The following is a 24,783-nucleotide window of genomic DNA, read 5'->3' on the forward strand; positions in this document are numbered from 1 at the left end:
TTGGCTCTACCTCTATTCTTGTTTCTTTTTCTGACCTTTTGATGTTATTTAACAAATGTTTTTCTCCCAAACCAGTGGCATTTTTTCCAGCTAAAATAATTCTCAAACTTTTTAGGGAATCTGGGAGGAATTGCCTTCTCTGATCACCGCTCATAGTATGTGGCCTCTCTTGCAATCTAAATTGGAAGATTCATGACCAATATTGATTTATTTGGTAATGCAAAACTAACACATATGCTTAGAGAAATCAATATATTTAAAATATCCTTTTGTCTCCAGTTACAGAAAATATCCAGAAAAGTATGATATAAGACCCTTAACATTCATAGTAAGAATATAACTCTGCTTCATACATTGCTCCACATTCTTGATATTCATGCTTCAACTCCTCTATGTTTACTGTCTCAATTTGTTCCGGTCGCAACACCTGATCCAATTGAGCATTGTTAAAATTGGTAATCTGTTTTTTTTAAGTTTGCCTTAAACAGATCTTGTTTTTTCAACAGCCTGAAATGGTGTTGGCTGACTGGATTCATTTTGCTTATTTGCAATTAAATTAATTGATTACATGATTTCTATTTCCATTAATGATACAAATTAAAGAAATAACTTAACAGATATATATGCTAGAACAGGTAATTCTGGATGGACCATTTATATAAGGTATTGTGACCAGATACCACTGCAGAATTTAAAGGAAATGGTTTAATGCAACTGGAATAATCCTCAATGATAGCCAATTGGTCCAAAATTAATAGCTTTTCCTATTGTACAGTTTGAAATTCCAATTTCCAATGCGTGGTATTTTCCAAAAATAGATGTTATAATACACTCCTCAGAAACATAATACATTTTCTTCCCAAATTTCTACCTCTTGCAAGCGATGTGCTAACAACTCCCTAGGTGATGGGAAGCATATGTTCTTTGACTACCTATACATTGCTAAATCATGAGACATTTTTTAGTTTCTTAAACAAATAGGCGTTAAACTTGCATCATCCCCAAAAGCCATCTTTCACTGACTCAATGAAAATGTGTTAATAAAACGTGTAACCACTCCGTGGATATCCCCTATCCCCTCCTCACTCAACAAATGGTACAATAAAATGGTTAAGTTTAGGAAACTGGAATAGGCTCTGTTTTGCTGCAATCAACGATATACGATAAAATGTGGTGTATTTTCCACTAAAATTCTATCTTCATTGTTATATGTCATGTTGTTGCAAGCATCACGATAAATTTACATTTTGATTGTACTTTCCATGTAATCTTTTATGATTAAATATTCTGTATGATATGATTTTCTGAATTCACCATCTTAAAAATAAAATAAAAAAAGAAGCAATAAGATGTTAAAGAAATGATCTGGTGGCGATCGTTATAGACTTCTTCCAACAAGAAGCAGCAAGTCTTTAAGTGTTTTTGTTGTCAGAATTCCTCTTTCTGTTCTGTTGTGCAGCCTCATTTGGGTAAAGTCTCAAATGTTGTCTCTCCAGTATCAATACTGTTCCTGTTTGAGTCATTGTCTTATGAACTAGAGTTGCAGTTTTTGAGAAAGTTTGTTGGGAAGTTATTACATCAGCAAAGAGTTAGTGAACTCGCATCACCCTGCTTCAAAGCCACCACATTAACTGAATTTGTTCTTCATTTTTATTCCCCTAAACTGCATGCTTGTCTTTTATTCATCATTGCAATGTACCCTTCATCTCTGATTGTCACGAGGGTCCGGGTTTTTCTTCCCGAAGAGGAGTCAAGCTCCTTTTACATCAACTATGGCAGCATACATAGATATTCAACAGTGCGCACCTATTAGGAGTTAACGATATTTCTGTCTCACAAATTCTGTCGCCATTACTTTCTGCGTGCCAGTTCCAGATTTCAAATGAAGTTGTAGGTCTTCACAGCTTGTTTTCATTGAGCCTCCCTTTTACTTTGAATGTCACAGGGCAGTACAATGATGACATCTTAGGAGGGGAGAAATGTGTGTGAAGTGAACAGGTTAGTGAGCACCATTGGAATACAAATGTTGAACAGATTGAAATGAGAAGTGGGGAGGCTGCCACTTGGATACCCAGAGTCAGCACGACACCCGGCTGGTCAGCATTATAAAAACTAGCATTTGCAAAGCCATTACATCTGGCCCTGGAAATCTAGTGACATGCTTCATTTAAAAAGAAATGATCACACGCATATGCCACAAAAATATAAGGAAAAAAAATGCCACTACTTAAACATGGATACCATAAAAAATATGAACAAAAATAACCCTTACACATTTATTTTTTAAATAGAAAGATTGTATTTACGTTTTATAGGTTATCAATAAACCATTTGCCTTGTACAGTGGAAAAGGCTATATTAATTGCACCATTAACATCAAATACAGTTGGAGCGAGTCGCACAAAATAACCTCCACACTTAGACTAACAGTAGTGCAGATGGTGGCTAGATCGCCAATCCACGATCGTCCCACAGTTTCTTCCATACTTGGTCATATTTACGAGGGCATCCTATAGCCCATCACACGTGATTTTAACTGTACACATGCATTCTAACAGGACGGTATACCTAGAACAGGTATAGAAAACAGTTTTAGTTTTAATGCACATCACAGGAAAATAGCAATTTTATTGGTTCAAAGAGAAGGTACTAACGTCTTTAAATTATTGTAACCTCAAGACGTCTGACCTAAGTTAGAGATTGTCAGACAGGTTACTTTGTCACAAACTTGACTGATATCTCGTCCGGCTCACTAGAAGCTTATTATATCGTATGGCACTTATAATAATGAGGACAGGCTTTCCATCAGAGCATCCCATCCACCGAATTCAAAATCAGCCCCATAGCTTAAACACACAAGGATGCTTTTTTTTTTTAATGATAAAAGATAGAAAAAAGCATTACTAAAGTAAAGTATCACCCTTACAGCCCTGGCCTGAAGTGCACTTCTTTTAAATGGATGTGATCAGGTGAAATCCTGTAACAATGCTATATAGGGCAATTAACTGAAGTGGACTAACCTATGCCCAATGCTGTCTGTTGTGGTGGTGGGAAACAAAATTTGAGTGATAGTTAAACAGACCAGTGGTAAAGAGGGCTGAACCAGATCCCCTCTATGTATCTATATACGTATTCATTTTTATGCATTCATTTTGTGTGAGGCTGGTGAGACAGGTAAACATTGTGTCTAGGATAAATCCATTAACTGGTGAATGGATCAATTGTATTCTGGCATGAAATTCATATTAAAGCATGTGATTGGGTGACTCTTCGGATGTGAAAAGTGACAGACAGAATACAATTCAATCCGAAACAGGGAAGCAGCTACGGTTATATTTCTAACAATGGTATTGAAATCGGTCTGTTGAAACTGCTGGGTAAATGCTGGGTTTTGTTGTGCACTGAGAAGTCCTGATATGCCTAATACCGTTCCTTAGAAGATAACGGTGATATAGTCTGGGCTTTAACTTGTACTGAAGGTGATGCATTTAAAGTGGATGAATTAACTGGTCTGACTTTTCCCATCCGCTCCTGCATCCACCATGGATTCAGTGGGTCTTTTATAGGCTTTTTGATGACAGAACATGACAAATTCTAAATGTATTTTCTTCATTCATTTTTATTAAAAATCAGGATGGACATCTTTACTTTGCGTGACCATTTTTACAAAATTTCGAGACTGTAGAGCTACAGCTGGATTGAAAGTCACTTTAAATCTTTTTTTGAGCTGCTTTTAAACCAAAAACGAATTTTCTAATTGAGAAAAAAAAATCTGACATACAACCACCAGGCACATTTCAAAGGCGGCCGATAGAAAAAGGCATCAACTCACCCGCCATGTCATCTACAATGCCCCTCACCCAAGAAAAGAACACAACCTCCTCTATTTCAGAAAAAGGCTCAAGACCTGCCTTTCTTCACCCTTCCCTAACTAATTCACGTATTCCTCAGCTAAGCTGTGCTTGCCAAGTCCATTACATCTTGGTCCTTCTCCCCACTTCCCTTTCCTCTACCCACCCTATCTTAGCCCCTTCTTCTCCTTGTTGTAAGTACTCTGAAGAAAGTCTCCTGTTCTGTATGCCGCGCATAACAAATGGTCTATAAATTAACCAAATCTGTTGTTTTATATTTATTCAGCATGCAGTGTTCATAGTGAATTATCCTCAGTTCTTTGAAGTCATATTCTGAAGCAGTTATCAAGATTTTAAAAAAATGACAGCTTGTTTTCAGTAGCACAACATGTGTTCATTATTGTTTCATTGTTACAGCTTTACAACATCGCTGCCCCTTCACGCAGCCTGCGGGACTACAAAGTCCAGTTTGTTCCCTTTCACAAGGACCTTGGCTACAAGCACAAGTTCATTTACCGGAGTCCAGAGCTTCATCAGATCCTGAGGTACGGTGTGTGACATTCTATGGATAATCTGCTCAACCTCATACAGTAAATTCAGCAGATAGCTGGCACACAATTGGCAAATTTACAGGAGTCTTAACTAAATGCATTATGTTAGATGTTTGGCAGACCTGTGTGTTTGCTCACATTTTCATGGTGTTCGCTATTGAGTCAAAGTGCAGCCGGTGACAGCCATTTTAGTACTCGTCAAAAACCAGCAGCGTAAGGAGGCTGAGTGCACAACTTGCTGCTTCAGTGCATGTGGGAACACATCAAACGGTGCTCAGACAACTAATCCCGGCTCTACCAGCGAGAGGGAGCACATACTCAATTTTAACAAATGAGTTCCACATCATGGTAGACTTAGTGCAGAGCGGTCTCTACACCCACATTTTTCATAGTACGCGATAATTGCACATCTTTGAAGTTAGGAGCCAGAATATTAACCATTAAGAAAGCTGTGTTTCGTTTTATCACATACAGCTTATTGACTTCATACACAGCATGGTCAAATCTGGCATACTGTTTCATAAATATTATGAAAATATGTCCCGAAAAACAGGAACATGAAAGATGCCTGTTTCCTGGAATGCTCTGTAGATTTCAAAATGTCACTCCCAGTGAACAAAGTGCCCTTTCCATCCTTGCTGAGTTTTGGTTGCTTGCCGCTAGAGGTGACTATTTGTACCGTGGTGAGTATGAATTGCAGGTTAATTGAATTAATTATTAAAACACAGTACCAATCCCCATAAGGTGTGCTACATACATTTGGTTGAGTGAGCGAAGAGTGGAAGCTCAGAATGAATGGACATATAATTCCGAATATTCAAAATGCATCTCTGTGACAGTGCAAGCTTTCTCACATAGCTTGCTCATATGCCTAATTCAGAGAAAAACAAAAAAACAGAAACACGTGATGTTTGGTAATAACTCTAGGTTGCACTTCAGTCTGTTTTTTTCCCAATGCAGACAGTCACAACATTTCCAACTCAATCTTGATCCTTCTTTGAGAGAAACAAGGCAGCCAGCACTGGTAAATTCCCCACTCCCCAATAGGATTACAAGCAACCCGTAGATGGGATATAATGGAGTTCACGCATCTTGTTTGGAAAAATCTTGGCTTTTTGCACGGCTGCTAACACTATTGCTTTTTTATTTTTAGATGTTATGCTCTTTTTAGTAAATAAATGCAAATGTCAAGATGGATACCCCTTGCAAAGGTTCTACTTTGTACGCTCTTACATTTATATTTTTTTCTTGAATTGAATCTCACATGAAACATCAGCAGGCGTCCTCTAGCTTGGGCTAGCCACTGTCACATGCCCAGTACTTAAGACTGCGTGGCCAGGCACTTCACAGCAAAGACCACTACATTCCTCTCTTCTAGGGCTTTTAACACCCTGCAATATCATACCGCTTGTGCCACATTAGTTTGTGACACATTTTGGAACATGCATTCCTCAGCCTTTTGGCCTGATTGTGGCATGAGTATAGCAGGGCATTTGTCCTCCCGAGACCCTGAACAACCTTTCTCAATTTCCATGTAAGTTACTTGCTAGTTGTGGGACACCAGCTTGCATGTCTCAAATTATGACATTTTCATTCAAGTCTGTGGGTGAGCTTGTCCTTTACGGAGTCTACGACTTTTAGAGTTTTCTATCATTTACCGAGAGGGAATTAGTTTGTTTTTCACAGTAAATGTCATTTATTTTTTGTGAAATGCCCTATATGTGTCAGAAAGAACGCACACTAAAACCCTCAGGGTTTCTTCCTTGCATGCGCTGTAGGTAGTGCTGGCCATTTTTTAAAATGTCTGATTTTTAGGAACCAACTTAAGACTCGGCTTTTCCGATCCCAGCTAGAGGAGGCCGATCCATACCCTATCCGGTATGCACCGACTTTTTTTGACGTTTCCTGCTGTTTAGCGCCAAAACACTTCCGTATTAGTGTGCTTTATAAACCTTTTACTTACTTACTGTAATAAACAGAACCGAATTTCAACCAATTTTGCTTCACTCTACAAGAGAAGGAAACAACGCTCACAAACGTAGAACTAATCTGTTTAGGGAGTTGTGGGTAATTTGTGTGCTTCTGCCCAGCAGATGAGGTTCAGTGAAAACCACAATAACCACACAAAATGATTGGTTTGTGGACATGTCTGCCACTTCTTCTGTTTCTTTCTGGATACTTCCATGTCTATGACATCTTTAGTCATCATATTTTAAACTTTGTATCTCGGTTCAATAGCTGGAACCCTCTTGTTCATATTTCCTGGTTTGCTGAAGCAGGCAATGCAGCTTTTCTCGGCACCCTCTACCAGGGCGGCTCCCTCACACCTTAAGACAAAATATGGACCTCAGGAGCAAAATCTTTTGTGCCTTTGGAGGTCCAACCCCCTTTTCGATTCCGTTATTGTTTACGATGCTTATAAGAGTCATGCTATTGCACCATCTTCTATAGTTGCACCTGATAAGGATAGCACAGGAATATGCACAGAGGGAAAGCTGCTAGTGCTTTTGCTGCACACAGCAGATACAACATGTCTCAAATAAATTCTCTGCAATGTTTTGCAGAAGAGGTGGCATACAAGTGCAGGGAAAATTGTAAGCAGAACCTGAATTAGGTTATGTTGTAATCAGATCATAAGTGCTGCTGCTGATTCAGTTGATCTATCAGACCAATGCTAATGTCATGGTCTTGCCATGAGGTGCTCTTCCAGGCTCAATTTCACTTGTCGCAAGCAAGGGTCTCAATCAAAGGTCCTCAACCTCACCTTCTCAGGCATTACATTTTTTGCCTCTGACTGACCTGAAGAAGAGGAAAAGGCATAAAAACATAATGACAGGCCTTTCCATTCAGGCTACCTTTAGCAAAGGTTTCAAGCCTCTCAGTGACTTAATCAGCAAGAATAGCAGCCAGCAGTCCTATCACCAAACATGCATTCCTACAAGGGGAACAGATAGCCACCAACCTTTAGCGGCTGCTGGAAACCTTATTATGACGAGCAAGCAGTAACTTTTCCTCTCCCTCCTGTGATATCCACTCTGTTAGGGGAAGCATCAGCAAACATCAAGAAGAGTGTCAAGAAAACCCCAGAGGCAGATGGGTTCTGAAGATTGTGCAAAATAGCTATTGGCTCAGGTTCAAGTCTCCTCCACTAGCAGCAAGTCAAAGGAAGTTAGCCTGCCAGCAACAGGAAGTCAACACCCTTCTTCAGTAGCAAGCCAAAGAGAAGTGCCCTCCTTCCAAAAGCAAATAGAACTAATTCAACTTACTTTCCTGTGTGAAAGAAATGACCTAAACCTGAATTAAAACCAATTTTCAACCTCAATGCAGAAAACAGGTGGATAATAAAAAGATTCAGGATTTTAGCCCTTCACCAATTTGACTGTCCACTTCTGTGAGGAATTGTCCTGTTTGATGTCCTTTTCAATTCTTAGTTCCACATCCCACTTGTGAAGAAACATCTGAAGTTGTTTAGGTCTCTAGTAGGAAACAACTATTACCAATACGAAGTGCTTTCCTTCGGCCTCAAGTCAGGACCAGAAACTTTTTGTAACATCTTAGTACAAGCAGCAGCACTCCTGAGAATACTAAATATTTCCACTTGTCCTATCTCAACGACTGGCTTATGACAGACTCAATCCCTCATCAAGCTCTTTAGCACTACCAGTTAACAGGTTTTACTCATCACCATCCCAAACTGCCTGTCAATGAGAAAACAACATTAACTGTGGTCCAATCTAGCCATTATCTGGTAATAGTTTCGGACACACACAAGGTAAATGTTTATCCTTTGGAGGATAGACTGTTACAAACCATTTTGAACTGTTTAAAACTACCAAAGACAAATCACCCAGCACCAAGACAGATAACATTGCTCTTGGGGTTGATGGCATCATGTATTGGTCTGCCCTGCAGACTTGTGCTCATATGAGATCATTGTGCAATAGTGCCTAAAGGATCACCATTGTCAATATTGTCACAGCAGCTGCCATATCTTATACCTGGTGAAGCCATTCAAAGACCCTAATAAGAGAAGTTCTATTTAATCAATACCTACCAATGCAGACCATTGTAACTGGTGTTTGCCTAGTGGAAACAGGAGCCCATATGGATCATCTGCAAGGAGCATGAGTTCGTAGAATTATGACCTGTCATGGAGCTGACAATTCAGCTCTCATTTATGTCTTGAAATGTATTCAGGATGCACTCTTTGCTTGTTAGATTGACAACGCAACAGCAATGTTCTGTGTGAACAGGCAGAGGGGAGAAACCCCTAATTCCTATCACAAGAAGACAAGCCTAATTGATTTGGAAGGAACTCTTCGCCAGAACTCTGCAAATGACTGCAGTACATCTTCTTCACATGTTTCCTGCATAACTCCATTGATCCAACGTGCAATGGTAACCAAAATCATGGTACTAAAACGTTTAACATAAGAAATCAACAACTGATTGACCCCTGTGCATCTGTTCTTTCTTACCTAAAACAAACATGTTCTCAGTTTGAACCACACAAAGATTTGAATGATTATCAATGCTTGGCTAAAACTTTGAATCTGATATATTCTTCCACTGCCATATCTCAAAAACGCACCAATGCGGTTGACAATATCTATTAGACAACTCCTAATGCCCACACATCTAAAAGTCTCTTGAACGAATTTAAACTAAGTAAGGCTACTTCAATGTCAGCTGTTGAATAGGTAAGAATCTATTTAATGGCCAACTCTCAAACAATTTGAAAATCAAATTAACATTCCATAAAGTATTACCTCTGTCACAAGTAGGTCCTTTCAGTCTCGTGCCCTTCATGACTCTGCAAATCTTAGAACTTCTACCAATAGAAAATCCATCACTCAAGAAGTGCCCAGCACCAGTAGCTGACCTATAACAAATCACAGTCCCGTAACACTAACCTTTCGTGACAATTCTGCAAAAAAAAGCTATCATAAATTAATGTGCCAAAGTCCTCTCTATGCACCAACAAGACCGTACATTCCATGCCCCTCTGTACCACTTCCTTTCGTCTGGAGCCTAAGACTCATCAAGGAGTTCAGCAGCATTCACTGAACATCTCTTGTATCCCCTGGACCCCTGCAATTCTCCAAATAAGTGTTGAGAATGCCCAACTGTACCAAAGGATGCACATTGCCTTCCACCCCTAGCAACCACCCATTGGATGCTGGAATTACAAAAGGTTGTTCCACAGCCTGCTCCAGCAGTGATGGAAACCAAGCCTGTATGTTCCAAAAATGAGTCACCAGAACTACCCAACACACTTGCTTTTTCACTAAGATTAACAACCTCTGAATCATAAGGAACGGGTTAAAAGCATAACCCCTGAAGTCTCTCCAACCCTGATTGAATGTAGTCTAGTGCTGCTACTTCTGGATCCTGGATGAAATATATCTGCAGGAAACAAATTAGACACAAAGCAAAGAGTTCCACCTCAGAAGGACCTCACACTTCCTGAATCTTTAGAAAATAATCCTGACTCAACTTCATATCACTGAAATTGAACAAACAACACTAATTTAATCTGCTATTTCATTCCTTCTTCCAGGTAATACTGTGCTGAAATCTCTCTTTATGCTTAAGACCTGCTGTCCCTTACCTTGTTAAAGTAGGTCACTGCCGTCAGTGTCCGTCTCAGCAACACTGAACAATGTCACATCTGTTCTTTAAAACTTTACAGAGCAAAATGGCTAGCAGTCATCTCCAGAACATGGATGTCTTCTCTCTCTCTCTCTCCATTTCCCTCCAGGCGCAACAGCCTTGCACTGCAACCCAAAAGGCTACCATCTGTCCCGAACACAAAGTCTGGGGCTGTTCCAAAAATAGCTCACCCCTACAGACCTCCAGATCTCCCAATCAATACTGCAGCTCTTTGCCTCCTGTTACTGAAACGTTGTCCTTATGCTACAGAGCATTTGCTAAACTTGCATTCTTCACCTTTTGTAAAGCCCTGCAACTGCAACAGAGACTTTATCATATCTACATTGAATTCCAAGAAATCCAAACACTGTGAAGTAACCAGACCTGATTTTTCTACATTCAGAAGGAAACCTAGACCCTCAACTGGCATTATCAATGTTAGGTGAAACTCCACCATCTCTCTCTCCTGACACATCGAGAACATGTTGTCTAAATAAATTATTATACATACTCCTCTCTCCTTCAAATAATCAGTTACAGGGCTCAAGGCCTTGATAAAAACTCAGAGAGCCAAGGAATTGTGAAAAGGTAAACAATGGCACTGGTAGAGCTGACCTCTCCGCCTGTACGGAGACTTTCCTGGATGACTGGACTTGGAAAAAACGAACTCTAGTCTGACCAGCCAATCTCCTGCCTAAAGTAAATCTCTCAGGAGGTGAGCTCCCTCCACTTTGAAATGTCCATAAACCACAGATTTCTTCAACTGAGTTACATTTAAACATGTGTCTTTTTTCCCCTAGAAATAAAGTACTTACACAAATAGTAGATTGTTTCCCACCTCCATGGTTGGCCCCTTCTGTAGCATTTGCTTTATTAAGATATCCCCAAAAAGTCATAATTCTTGGCTCTTTCAGTTGAACCCAGTTTGCCTTATACTATACCTTGTACCCTTGAACTCCTTAAAGGACCCATGGATCCTGCGTGATTATGTACCAATTTCCCAAAAAGAACTTCCAACATTTCTATTGTATGAACCAGTAAAAAACAAACATATTCACCTTGAGTTGTACTTGACTGTTGCATCACCCTCTCAAGTTCCTACTCCTTTGTCTTTCTGGGAAAAAAGCCCTGTGCTCCCTGTACACCTCAATATGCGCTTTTTCTTTAAGTATCCAGGATTTCAAAGAAACCTTAGCCTGGCCCTGCCATTTAAATTATCACCAAATATCTTCATCATGGAGGACTGCAGTAAGTATGCCAACATTTTTACCTAGGATTTAACAATTCCTACACCACAGAGAATCCCTTTCGCTCCTTGTTAGATTCTCTTTTAGCTAAGTTCCCCTGCTTGGGTCTGACTGTCATTCAAACCACTTGTCGTCTCTCAGAAATGAGCTCAGCATTTTCATTACCCCACAAAATGTATTGCCTGTTGGTACCATCCTCTCAAAAGAGCTAGATCCTTGTATTCACCCTTCAAATAGGTCTCCTTCACCTTGTCAAATACATAGGCCAAGGGATCTAGCACATCCAGGAGCTTACCCTGGCACTGTTTTAGAGATTGTTCTATGCCCTTCACATGCTCCCTTCAATATTTAAATAAATAAGTGACTAATTCTGGATCCACAGTGGTGGTCTTACACTGTTTGACCCGGACGTGAAGATTCCCCCCTTATGACCCCTCTCTTTGCTTTCCCTAACCCCTCTTTCTGCTTTCCCTAACTGCCTTCTAACACAATGGCAAATTTAATTCAACGTATGTTTGAGTGGCTACCCGTCAGAGCTCCTATGAGGTCTAATGTCACTCGGATTAAAACAAAGGCTCTCCCAATGGTTCTTTGAGCACTGATGATCACTGAGATTTCAAGATATCATCATCTTTAAAATCATTCCAGTTAAATTCATTGCCAATCAAATCTAAGATATTCTCATCCACATCTGCATTCAAGTTGTCTTGTAAGTAAGCTTGTTGAAAGGCATCTTCGATTTGAGGGATATCCTGCTTTTTGTGAAGGCCCCTAGGGACAAGTTCCCTTGTCTGCCACTTTGGACATCCGTCCAATTGGTGTCTGTTATAACAGAATCTTCCAAATGTGTTCTCTTTTTTTTTGGCACGTACCACAAGTCACCTTGCATATCTTTTCACCATCCTCGGGCAATGACCGAAATTCGTCCTTTCGTGCATTTCCTTCCTACTGTTAGCCAACGCTGACTGTAATATATAATATACTGACTCTCTCAACTCCTCCATCAGAAGCATCCTAATCAAATTCTCCTGGACATCAGAAGAAATTACAATTTTTCCCTCCACTGGCATCCTCACAATAATTGCTTCAACACAGGTTAAAAACAAAATCAGCAGATTTAACTTACCAATAAATTCAAATTTCCAAAAGCCACAACAAATATTTTCAAATAACAGTCGCTATCAACTGCCAATGAAACATTTCACTTCTTAAATAGGCACTGCAATAAAGGAGTCACCCTGGCTCCTAATGGTGCTCATTGAAATCATTCCCAGACCTCATATGAAAAACTCTCCGTCAACAGAGTGAACATCTCAGAAGGCACCTACCAGTTAAGGCCGACGATCACTCTGAGAGAACGATTCACTCGATTGCTTGTAAACAGAAGAGTATCTCCTTGTTGAGGTTTGTGATGTTGTGCCCTCAATCAAGATGGCGAACTTGGCAACAAGCCGCCAAAACACAATGTGTTTGCTTGACATGCTGCACCCGAAGCGTGTGGTGGCTTACGGATGGTGCAATAAGGTGAAATACTATAAAACCTTAATATGCCCCCAACACCCTCTCTCTAGATATGTGTGGTGCAGCGGCCAGAGCGGCTGACTCCAGAGCTTGGGGGCAAACGGTTCGATCCCTGGCGCCGGTGGTAGCCCAGCTCAGCACCATGTGACTCTGAGCAATTGCTCATTTAATCTCCCTGACAGCCCCTTGAGAACCTTACTGGTGATTAGTTTGCACTTTACAAATACCGGATTTATTTATTTACTAGTATAGTTCAGAAAATAGCTCTTAAAACAAAACACTTAATGAAACTAGCAGATCAGATAAAAAAAGCAAGAAACACACTCCCATAAATTAAGATATTTTGTACTATCAAAATAACTACATTAAAAAACAATTATAGTTAGACACAGAATACTTATCTGCCACATAGTAGCAAACAAAAGAGAAAGAGGATGGTGTGCTTATATGGGACTGATGGGTTTTGTTTCTAATTGTGACTTTATCACTAAAGAAGAACTAAAGTTATTGTGGTGCTTTTAAAGTGTTTTCTGCAGAGTAGTAAATAAAGGATATGTATTTACGCTTAATGCAAGTCTCCTGTCTTTTCATAAATTCAAAAAAAGCCCTGACATCTACTTCAGGTATAATGGACCAGAAGCAAAAGGAGAATGCCCTTTAGATCGACTGGTAAGGGACATTACTGTACTCATTTCCACTGATACCCGTGATGGCAATATTTATCATTAAGCTGGGATACTTCTAAGTCACGATGATTCTCGTAGCACCAGAATCACCCAGGCAGTGCTTTACCTTTAAGGGAAACCACTAAATAGGCTGTTGTGCTGGCCAGCTCTTCTTATAAGTTTGGGGGCCATAGCCTGTCCACCAGTCGTCATCATAGAACTCGGCTGGTCAGCCTCTGAACTCACAAAATAATGACACCTGAATTTCTCTCAGGGCTGTATGAACAATTTGAAGGAAGTCACAGGTCCATTCATCAGGACATCCTAGGCATTACAAGTGAACTAGATTCTGCATCTGATATGTACAGAAAACCACTGTCCCTATCAAGTTTAAGAACAAGCGAGACTCCTTTATCTTCTCTTTCGGCACTGTCAGGATTGCAGTTTGTTTCAATAAATATACACCTTGCACCTATTACATCTCCTGGAAAATGTCCTTCACAGACCTCTTTTTTCAGAGTCCCAATCCTGAAGGACTTAATAGAGGGGATTAAAAAGGCGTTTTTCTTTGCCACTAGACAGTCTTTATCTTTGGAACTGATCATAGTTATGTTGAAACTCCTTGCTCCTCCTTTTGAGCCTGACGACAAGGCGTCTGTACAACATTTGCCTAGGAAGACTGCGTTCAGGTTAATTAAATCCAAGCTTTATGATTCCAAGACCTCTTGTGGACACATCCGGGGGACTTTCTAATTCTTCAGTGCCCATGCCGATTTCATTGCCAATCTTCGCATAGAACCCAGCCTCTTGATATGCTGGACATTTGGAGGGTATTCATATTTGATGTAATTAGACCAAAGAGCAAAGAAAGAGTAATTTTCATCAACCAAATGCCCATCTGTACTTCTTTAATTTCTTCAAAGCAGCCTATCTCTAGCTGAATAGTTTCTTGCATGTAATGCTACTAGAAAGTTAATAACTCTTTGGTAGACCAAAAGTATATTCTTTTAGAGTTAAACCAACATATACCATTTTATTGAGAAACATCTTTTGTGGTGGAAATCTGCAAGGCAACTACCCAGATATATTTACACTTTCATAAGGCACTACTGTCTTTAGTCAGAGTCTAGAACATATGCCCAAATGGGTCAAGCATCACTGAGCTTCATTGCTTTTACCATCTTTCAAAGGATAGCCTTTCTATTCTTTTTAAAGTTTCTGACTATCAATAAACATCCCATGATGTGGAAAGACAATTTATAATCCTAGCTCTCTTTCATGGGAGTTTACTTTCATGTCAAATGCCACCCTTTCACCTTCCCACTTAAAGTGAGGAATTTCATTGATTCTAGGCAGGATCCAAAGTTTCCGTGCAGAAAGACTTAGTTAATTACGACTGATGCACAAGATGGGATACAGGTACAGTGTGCTTTCTTAAATGAGAGGTGTCAGTTTTCCAATCTCTGAAGAATGCAGATTATTTATCTACTTTGCATTTGCTCTCTCCCATTTTCAATCACAAAACAGATTTGTGAGATTTTTTCCAGATCACTTTTATTATCTAGTTACAGTTTTAAATGCTATTTGTCTTTTTTTTATTTAAAGAATACTAAATAAAGGTTGGTCATTATAGGCTGAAGATAGGCTATCAGTTACTTATATATTTATTTTTCAAACGAACTTTTTAAAAGAAGTTATACTTCACAAAAAATGCTCCAGGATAATACACATGGACAGGACTGGTCAGTGCTTGTGACTTATTTTGAGTTTCCTTGAAGAAGAACTAGGATCACGGGTTCGCAACTTTTTCTTTTATGTCCTACATAAATCCTCCAATCTGTTTCGCCACTGACAGCCAAGGCCCTGGATTCAGGTTTTGCTTTTTTCACCATTTACGCTGGCCGACAAATCCTTGCCACTCTATTACTTTCAGTCAACCCCCTATTATCAGTTGAAGACCTCTTCAGTCTCCTCCTTTGCCGCAAAGCTGCGTGGTCCCCCTTTTTCCCTTTTCCTGGATTTTCTGGCATATTTTGACTGGGCACCTGGAGACTGCTAGCCTGTAATTTGATCTTTTACACATAGCTAATAATTGGCTAGACACACGTGGCATAACAGTTACCTATCACATGTATATCTTTCTACCATCCATGTGGAGACTTTAAAAACATGGCATCATGACTGCAGTGGGCTAAAACTGCAGCAGACACACTTCAAAAGAGAAATGTTGACATGTTTAAAGCCCTGCTTGTAACATTGGCTATGTCGCCTCTAAAATGTGCCTTTAAAGCTCCAAAGGCATAGGTGCAAAATGTGTGGAAGTGGGACAGTGTTTGCAGCATTGTCTAAGTAACTTGTAAAGGATGCCTTGGGGCTCTCAGGGCATAGATGCAAAAGGTGTAGGAGTGAGACATGCTAAGTAAGAAACCTATAAGGTCTCTACATTAACAGAATTCCACAGTACTATTTACACACAAGCTGATGCAACCTTTCCATTTGCAAAGGCCTGTTTTATTTATACAATCCATATTCCTGTAACTTGGATTGGAAATGCTTTAGTACAGGCGTCTCCAGAAGTAGCTTGTGAGCTACCAGTAGTTCTCCAGGTACCTGCGAATAGCTCATCGTGGTGCAGCCCAGCCTACTACTATAGAAGCTTTTGCATGATTGAATTATTATATGTACACCAAAAGTACAAAAGCATGTATTCAAGACGAAAATGTGTGTATTTTCATAAATCATAAGCTGTTTGGAGATAAATGGTTGAATTTTCAACATGTATTTAAAGCTGTTATTTGAGTTGGAGAGATTTCTTACTCATATTATTACCTTGGTGCCAGGGGGATTGCAGCTGTGGCTTTTATGCATTACCCATATAGAGGCAATCCAGTTTAATAATGTATTTTTTAACTTTACTGCTGCAACCCTGCTCAATGCACTGATGTTATCACTGCTGACAATCTTAGAATGGGTGGGCACCATCACATCACTACTATTAGTAGCCGGGGATGATTTCAATTGAACAAAAGGAAACTTAATACAGAAAAGGTTGGAGACCCCTGCCTTCTGGGAAGTTAATCTTCAAAGCATTTTGCTGATTTTTAAAAAGCAGATTCCTTGGTGAACTCAGAATTTCAGGATCATGGTCACAGAGATGATTTATATAAAGATTGGCCATGTCTGTCTGGGTCTTGGCAGCCCCATATGCCAGGATCTCACCACCGGAGAGTAGAATTAGGTCCTGACCCCAGCAGGGACTGCCTGGAGAACGAAGGGCCTCTTAGGGCACGTGTTCTGCAGGAGGATACCTGCCAGTTGGTGAGGGTGATTAATCGCAGACAAATTGTACAAGTATTTGAAGACTGGGATGGGAAAGAAGATGATGCCCAATGCCCATACGAAGTACAGACAGAAGCTCAAGAAAAGTTCTTGTTTATGTGGAAGCGAAATATGAGGTGAGACTACCATTGTAGTCGGCGGTTCCAAACTAGGCTAGCCTCCCTCACCTAGTGAGGTGGTGGGAAAACCAAATCAGTTGGAGTAGGTTTTCCACTGGTGGGATGCATGAGGCGTCTTATTTTAACCGGAAAGTCCATGGATGGGCTGAAGAGCTTCAACTACTGAAACGGTGTCTGTGGCTTACAAAACTCACAAAATAGAGCTTTCTGGGATTGTTTGGGCCATAGTTCAAGAGATCGGCTAAAAAGTTGGAAATGTCCTAGTGTGGGACTTTGTGAGGATAGGTTTTAAACCCTCCAACAGCCACTGTTGAGTTGCTACTATATCTTGGAGGTCGTACTATCTGAGAATGAGAACAATCCTGGATTAGAAGGGGGCAAAAAGAAAGAGGGGAAGTTTGCATACTGTCTGCCTTGGGAGAAGACTAAGGTCTTGTACCCTGCTCTCCTTTGTGTCCGAATTCTAGAGGTGGTTTAAGCCTGCTCCTGATGCAGTTAAATGTGCTGCCTTTGCCATCTGCAATTAAATTCCTGCCAAGAGAAGGTCTTTACTCCTGCTTGATCACAGCAGCATGTCTATGCGGCATTGTGTGATAATAACAATAGCAGACATTACTCGTTTTGCAAGAAACATGAAAACATTTCCAACCTTCTCCTCATGCCACACCCATTATCACCTTGTACAGTTTCATAGGATGCCTAAGCATGCTTGTAAGTCCATGCTGTCCTCCGATTTGCTAGCTTCGCCCTGATGCCTCCACCATTCATACCTTGTGCTACTGGCATTTAGGTAAATTTGAGGTGTTGCAGCAGTGGCAGCCATTGCTGATCGGGGGTGGCGCGACAGGGGCAGGAGCAAAGGGGATGCAAAAAAGAAAAATAACTTACCTTATCGCCACAGCGTCTGTACTCCGCATCAGGACTCCGCGTCAGGACTCCGCCAAACAGGAACCAGGAAGCATTTAGGTTTCCCGTGACCAATCACAATGCTGCAATGCAACATTGTGATTGGTCTGAGCGCCTTGGTCCGGCACTCAAACAGGGACTGGGGGCCTGGGTATGATCTCCACGCAGGCTGTAATGCAGCCTGTATGGAGAACATGTGAAGTGTGCATGACTGTTTGGCCGGCCTCAGAGGGCTGGCCAAACAGTCATTGCGCACTTGAAGTGGGCAAACCACTCCTCCCCTGCCCTGCTTTGAGAGCAGAGCAGCCCCGCCTGTCTGCAAAGCACCATGGAAACATAACATCAGTGGCAGCTCCTCTGCTAATGTGGAGGAGCGTCGTCCCACTACCAGAAAGCAGCAAAAGAAAGGAACAAAAATGATAATAACAGAATGTTATTATCATTTTATTTTGTTCTCTTGCTGCAGCAGTGCATGAGGGGGCGGGGAGGAGCTGCAGAGGAGTGGTAGAATACTCCTGTGCGCAATGACTGTTTGTTCGGCCCTCTCGGGCCCAGGAAAATAGTCATGCACACATTCTCCCTTCTCCATGCTGGCTGCATTACAGCTTGCATTGAGAACATGCCCACCCTTACAGCCCCTGGCTGAGCACCACGCTGCATTGCAGCGTGGTGATTGGCTTAGGGGTGGGAGACTGGCTGCCTGCTTCCTGCTCCGACTTGGAGTCAGACACAGGCGAATAGCAGAGAAGACGCAGGACCGAGGGGCAACAAGGTAAGTGTTAATATTTTGTTATTTTTTTCAATGCATCCCATGTCCCCACCCCCCACGTGGGTACCCGCACTCCCCGCCCATGAGCTGTGCCGGCCGCCCCTGCATAAAATGTTTATAACTTTGAGTTATTATCATTTTATCTTTCCTTTATTTACACTGCTTAAAAGCAGTGGGGCAGCGCTCCTCTGCTTTAGTGGAGTAGCCGCCACTGTGTTGCCGCCTTCTTGAGTAGAAGATTTTCAGTTAAGTGTCATTGAAGTGTTCAAGCTATGGTGGCCACTTCACTTCATGTCAATGTAAACACTTGACATGTCGACGCAAGTACAGACATCACCACCGACACCACCTGTGCCAGAGGAGAATTTGGCGCTGGTTCACATGTCTGACTCCGAACTAACTTCAGCACAATAATGACTGGTGTCACACTACGAAATTACTAGAGCGCCATTAATCACCATATAGGCTGGTTCTAATCATAGGATGTTGATGAGGCAGGCCATCAAGGGCACTAGTCCTTCCAGTCCCCTTTTCCTGCGGCAGTAGCCCCCACCCCACTTTAGCTTACCTTTAGTTGCGCACAACCAGCCTGTAGGAGGCAATCCATCCCGTCCAACAGATGAGTCCTTCACATCATTCAACATGGCAATGCGCTACCCTTTCTTTCCACTTTTCGAGATCTTCCCCCACATCAGAGCGAATTTCAGAGGAACGTCTGTCCACTCTCTTGCAAGAGTTGTGACTTTTATCCAAAGGAGCCATCAAGTGGGTCCTAAACTCATAAATACAGGAGGGTTACTACTCTTAATATTTCCTCCTGCAGAAGAATGATGGGGCCCTGAAACCCATCTTTGATCTTCCCCCTCTGAATTCCTTCCTGTGGAAAGACAAATTCAAAATGTTGACACTGGCCTGGGTTCTGTATGCCCCGTTCAGGACCAACTGGATGATGTCCTTGGACCTGCAGGATGCAAATTTTTATATACCTATTCTGCAAGTCCCATAGACATTACCTGTGTTTCAAAGTTGCCAGAAGCATTTTTAGTTTGCCATGCTCTCCTTTGGCCTTTCCAATGCCCCTCAGGTGTGGCAATGGTTGCTACCCATCTTCGAAGGTTATTGATACCTGTTTTCCCCTACCTCGATTACCAGTTATTGAAGGTGGGCCTGCCGCAGTGAGTCATAGATCACTACCATATGACAGCGAAAATCTTCACATCTTTGGAGTTCCCGATCAGTGATCTGAAGTCACACCTGACTCCTTTGAAATCTGTGGTGAAGGCCAGGGCCTGCCTTGATTAAATGTTAGTAACGGTTAGGGTTTAACTCTACTTTGATGATATACATGTATTAAACAAGGCCTCTGGCCCCATCCCTTCATTGGTTTAAACTTGTACTCTAAGTTTAAGGGAATATGTATTTAACTTTGTATTTTCGGCTTCGGATTATCATAGACTTCTGTGGAACCTGGATTATTGTGTGATGAATTGTGTAACTATTTTATGAATTTTTATGTATTTGTAACTTGTATGGTTTTATATGCTAAAACCGAATACAATTGATTGATTGACTCCTTTGAAGAGGCTTCCTTTAATTGGAGCTGTTCTGGATAGATTACAGTTAAGGCCTTTCTCCAATGCAACAAGTCCAGGACATTTAGGGCATGATCTTGCTGTTTCAGCGCAGTTCTGGATCTTGTTGAGAGCAGCTCTGAACCATCTTGGCTCTTTAGCATCCTCCATCTTGACAATGCCAGGAGGCATATGCAGGCTCTACAATGTAGTCTGAAGTTGCAGTGGGCCCAGCACCAACGAAATCTGTCAGATACATTCAGATTTCGGAGGAGAGTGCACACTAGTTGTTTGGCCGCAATTGGAGTGGAGGCAGGCCCCTTTCTCTTCCACACCCAGAGCAGATGGTGGTGATAAATGCATCGCCGCTGAGTTGGGGAGGTCATCTTGGCGAGGTGAAGATCAAGGGACTCTGATCTCCTGTGGAAAACTGCTTCTATATCAGTCTGTTGCAGTTCATTCATCTGCCGGTAAATGCCTTGCTGTTGTATATCAGGTGGAGGCTGGTGTAGGTTCTCATGGACACTACCACTGCTATGTGGTACTGCAAAAAGCAGGGTGGAGTGAAGTTCTGGGTCATGTGCTGAGAGACTGCACCTCTGGAGGTGGCTGGAGCATAAGGGCATTTCCTTGATCCCGAACCACCTACTGTGATCCTGGAATACCAGGGCAGACAAGGTCAGCCTGTGGGTCTGGCAGACCTCCAAATGGGATCTACATCCTGAGTTGATGCAGGGCATCTTCTAGCAGAGGGAAGAACCCTGTCTAGATCGCGTCACCACTGTTAAGAACACGCCGTGTCAAAGGTTTACTTGTTGAAGCTTCTGTGAGGACAATCACTAGGAAGCTGTGATGAATTTGTGGCCTAATGTAGAGTCCATAAGACAGACCCTTCACAAGCCAAACTGTCAGATGTTTTATTGTTTATTTTGTCATTGTCCCAGCAAGGCCTTGCGGTGGGCACTATTAAAGGTCATTAGTCCACCTTTTCGCATTTTTGCCGTTGCCGGACCAACCGTCCTTGTTTAAATCACCTGATGCTGTTTATTAAAGGTTTCACACACATTCATGTTCCCTCTCAAACAATTTTAAATGCCACAGTGGAACCTTAACCTTGGTCGACACTTCTCTTGTGTACACCCTTCGAGCCATTGCACAGCTGCTCATTGCATCTTCTGGCTTGAAGTTGTCTATATTTTAAACATTAACAGGCATAAACTGCTTTGCTTTTGTGGTAGGATGATTGTGGTCGCCCTCAGGCAATACTTCGCATGAGAGCTCATGTGCGCCACCTTTGCACTTGGTTGCCTGCATGAAGCCAGGGACCCTGTACAATGCCTTTTTGCCGCAGCTAGACAGCAAGTCCACACGAGGTTCAGGGTCTTGTGCGAGAAGGCCACAGCAGTCTCACAGCAATTTATAGTGTTCGTGGCACCGTCACTCAGTCACCTTCATGTCACCTTGACTGATGAGTGGTCATGGGGTAGCCCTGAGGTGAAAAGGAACAGGATCTGCAGCTAGGTGGAGTTAAGTGGAAGGGATGGGTTGCCATAGGAAGATGAGGTTGTTGGAAGCAGGCTTCTGCCTCCTTTCACAAAACTTAAACTAGGAGCAATGATGAGTAAGTTGGCTGCTGGAATGTGGATTGTGTAGTGGCAGCCAGTTGAGGGGGAAGATAAATGTTGTATATGTGGGCAAGATGGAGAAAAGTGTGGTCATTTGGTAACATAACACTACAAGTCTCTTTTTCCTGTTTGTCTAGGGACTTCTTGAGTACGACAGACCAGCAATGAAAGTAATGAACACGAACATCTTGACTGAAAATGCGGTTGCTTGCAAGCATGAAGAATTAAGGTTGATGGACTGATCTGCTGCACCATAACCCCTTCACCCCTTGATGTTCTGGGAAATTCCATGCTATATTACCAAGATGTATCACTTGGGGAAAATCCCCCCCCCATATCTGCTTCCAAGAGTGAACTTCAAACATGAGATCGGATTACTTTAAGTCCTCAATTAGTATTTGGAGAGGATAGGAGCAGCAGACAAACATGTACAAGAAAATGAATAAAACTTGAGCACAAGGACTTTTAAATATAATGTATCAGTCTTGTTGCTCCCACCGATTTGAAGGGCGTAGACGTTCTTTGGACAGTGTGCAGTCGGGAATGCCCCCACTTGTGGTTTTTATGAATGTGCTACAAATTGCGTTCTCAAAGCTGGCTTTGCGTTCTCAAACCAAACTTGCCACTAATGGCCATTAGCAGTTATGCTCCTGTCCCTGTTACATGACATCTTGCCCTGTCAGACTTTGAGTTGAGTAGCTAGAGATCAAATGCTGCCTGTATAATTGTATACTAACCTCTGATTGTGTTGGGTTTGCAAAGATCCAGTTGTATCTGCAGAGATGTGTCGGACCTGCCCAGACTGACGATCAATGGGAAGGCGAACAGGAAACAAGTCTTGAAAGTGAACCACTCTGCTGATAAAGCAGGAGGCTTAACATTGCGTTTGTCTTAATTTGGAATCTCTTCTGAGATCTGGGCCCACCCCACCACGTTGATTAGAACAGCTTTTGTGTTTATCAATAGGTTGTGGTAATATTGCATGCCTTCTTCCATTAAACTAAGGACCTCAAATGCATTAGCACTTTGTTGGCCAGCCATTCATGGAGCGATTTGGTGTTTGGTCTCTTCTTTTAATTTAATAATGATAACTTTCCGTGTAACTTCAAAAAGCATTTTATATTAATATTGAGTCCTGGAGCAGTGATTTGCTCTGTGGCAATTAACAAGTCTTGTTTGTAAACAGGCCATGTAGTCCACGGCGTGGAACTATATGACTGGTGGGTTAACTTTATGTCCCCAGAAAGGAACCTCCGAGAGCTTCTCAGCTGGTCAGGTAGCTGGCCAAGTAGCCGGTGAGGCTGGAAGTAGCTGGAGTATAAAACTACTTTTCACACGGCATAACAAATCACCTTGAATAGGGTCAACCTTATGTTTTTATTTTACTTGTATCTTTTTTTAGGTTGCTGCAATTTCTTGGTGCTACTAAATTCTCCCGCCAGGTATCCTAATGCTAATTCTTTTGTGTCCAGGACTGAAACACCGGGTTTTTAAGTACTGTGATAATAGATATCACTGTTGCCTCCACTCAACAGCACTCCCTCCCGAGACCCGAATAGGATGAAACGTTGACTCACCCTGACCTGGATTTAAACTTAGAACTTTGAGATTGCACGAACCTAGCTTACAAAACATCTAATGAACATTCATTTCTCACGGTACGGACCTTTCAGTAATCCGTCGGTCGGTTACACAGTGGTTTACTCCATGCAGAACCAGGTGTGTAGTAATCGACCGCTTGTTCAGCCAAAGCCCAAATTCAGGTTCTTTGGTCTAGAAGTTGCTTTCTTCAACTTGTGAAGAAGCAAACACACTAAGATTAGACATGGAACTATTTGTTTTTCTACAAATTACATTTGTGTTCCTTGTGGGCTCTCTGAAGGAGTTAGCGAATCCAGCTGGTACTCGTGATACTGGCTCTTGGTCCCAGTGACATGGTTGCCATACGTCAGGCATCACACTTTCCCAGCCTTAAGGTCTGAGGGCATTCTTCACTAACACAATGCAGTTTAGGTACTGGGGTGTCAGGGTAGTGCATGCATCACCTTTCTGCATAGAGACTTCAGAGAACTAAAATAGCTGTTGTCTATCTTTTTTTTTTTACTGCTTTTGTGCCCCAGTCAAATGCTGGTGTACTAGTGTTTTGGACCTTCACAGAACAGTAGTAGCATTGACATCAGTGGCGGCTGGCACAGGTGAACGCGGTGAGGTGCGGGGAGTTGACAGGCGACCGAATAGGTATAATTAAATAAAAATAAATAATACCTATTCCGTCTTATGTCGGCTTCCCCCCGCCGTGCCCTGCCTCGCCCCACAGCACTTTCCTGAGCCGGCCGCTGCTGATTGACATACCATGCACTTAGTGACAATTTTTATTGCACCAAATGAAAGGATTACCTATTTGGATTTTTTTTTTAAGCCAATTGTTTATGCACATGTTCAGTATACATTCCAGCGGTTGTGTATGTCCTGGGATATGTGAAAAATTGACATTGCAATTCCCCAAAACTGGATTTTGTTTTGAGACAATGTAGCTGAGATCGGAGTTTCAAAAGCATGACCCGGCACTGTTATTTATTATAATAATATCTTTGTCCCATTTATCAGACCAGTTATGTGAATTTAAATGAAAATGTTAATATACAGGTGTGTAGTTTTAATAAAAGGAGTGACTGGTGATTGTATTTTGATCTGTGTTGTTTTATTAAGTCCTTAACATGTATTTTTATTTAGTTTGTGACCTTTCACGTTCATTTAACCTTTACCCTATGCTTCAGGCCACAAGAGGGCCTATCGCCAAATGTTGCGCTGGATTAATCTGAAAATTCATATATGGTTGATGAGCAAAGTCCATAATAATGAAGCTTTCCTGTTGAAAACTGGGGGCCTAAATCACAAAGGGCCTTGGCACTCGTGGCGGGATCTCCGCAATGGGCATCTGCTGTACAGAGGTCACGCCTGGAGTGC

At 41.7% G+C, this 24,783-nt stretch overlaps 1 protein-coding gene across 2 annotated transcripts in view; it reads left to right on the forward strand.

Annotated features, from left to right (window-relative positions):
- ABHD12 (abhydrolase domain containing 12, lysophospholipase) overlaps positions 1–24,500 on the forward strand; it is a 495,702-nt gene extending 471,202 nt beyond the window's left edge. Inside the window, exons 13-14 of one of the 2 annotated variants that reach the window (XM_078649029.1) lie at positions 4,269–4,396; positions 21,954–22,865. In XM_078649029.1, coding sequence (XP_078505155.1) covers positions 4,269–4,396; positions 21,954–21,984 — 159 coding nt within the window. In that variant the 3' untranslated portion in view covers positions 21,985–22,865. Of the gene's footprint in view, positions 1–4,268; positions 4,397–21,953 lie in introns of both variants that reach the window. The other variant, XM_078649028.1, reaches the window with a different exon arrangement.
- The last annotated feature ends 283 nt before the right edge of the window (positions 24,501–24,783 follow it).

This window comes from Lissotriton helveticus, chromosome 6 (genome assembly GCF_964261635.1).
Source record: "Lissotriton helveticus chromosome 6, aLisHel1.1, whole genome shotgun sequence".
NCBI classification, from domain to species: Eukaryota; Metazoa; Chordata; class Amphibia; order Caudata; family Salamandridae; genus Lissotriton; species Lissotriton helveticus.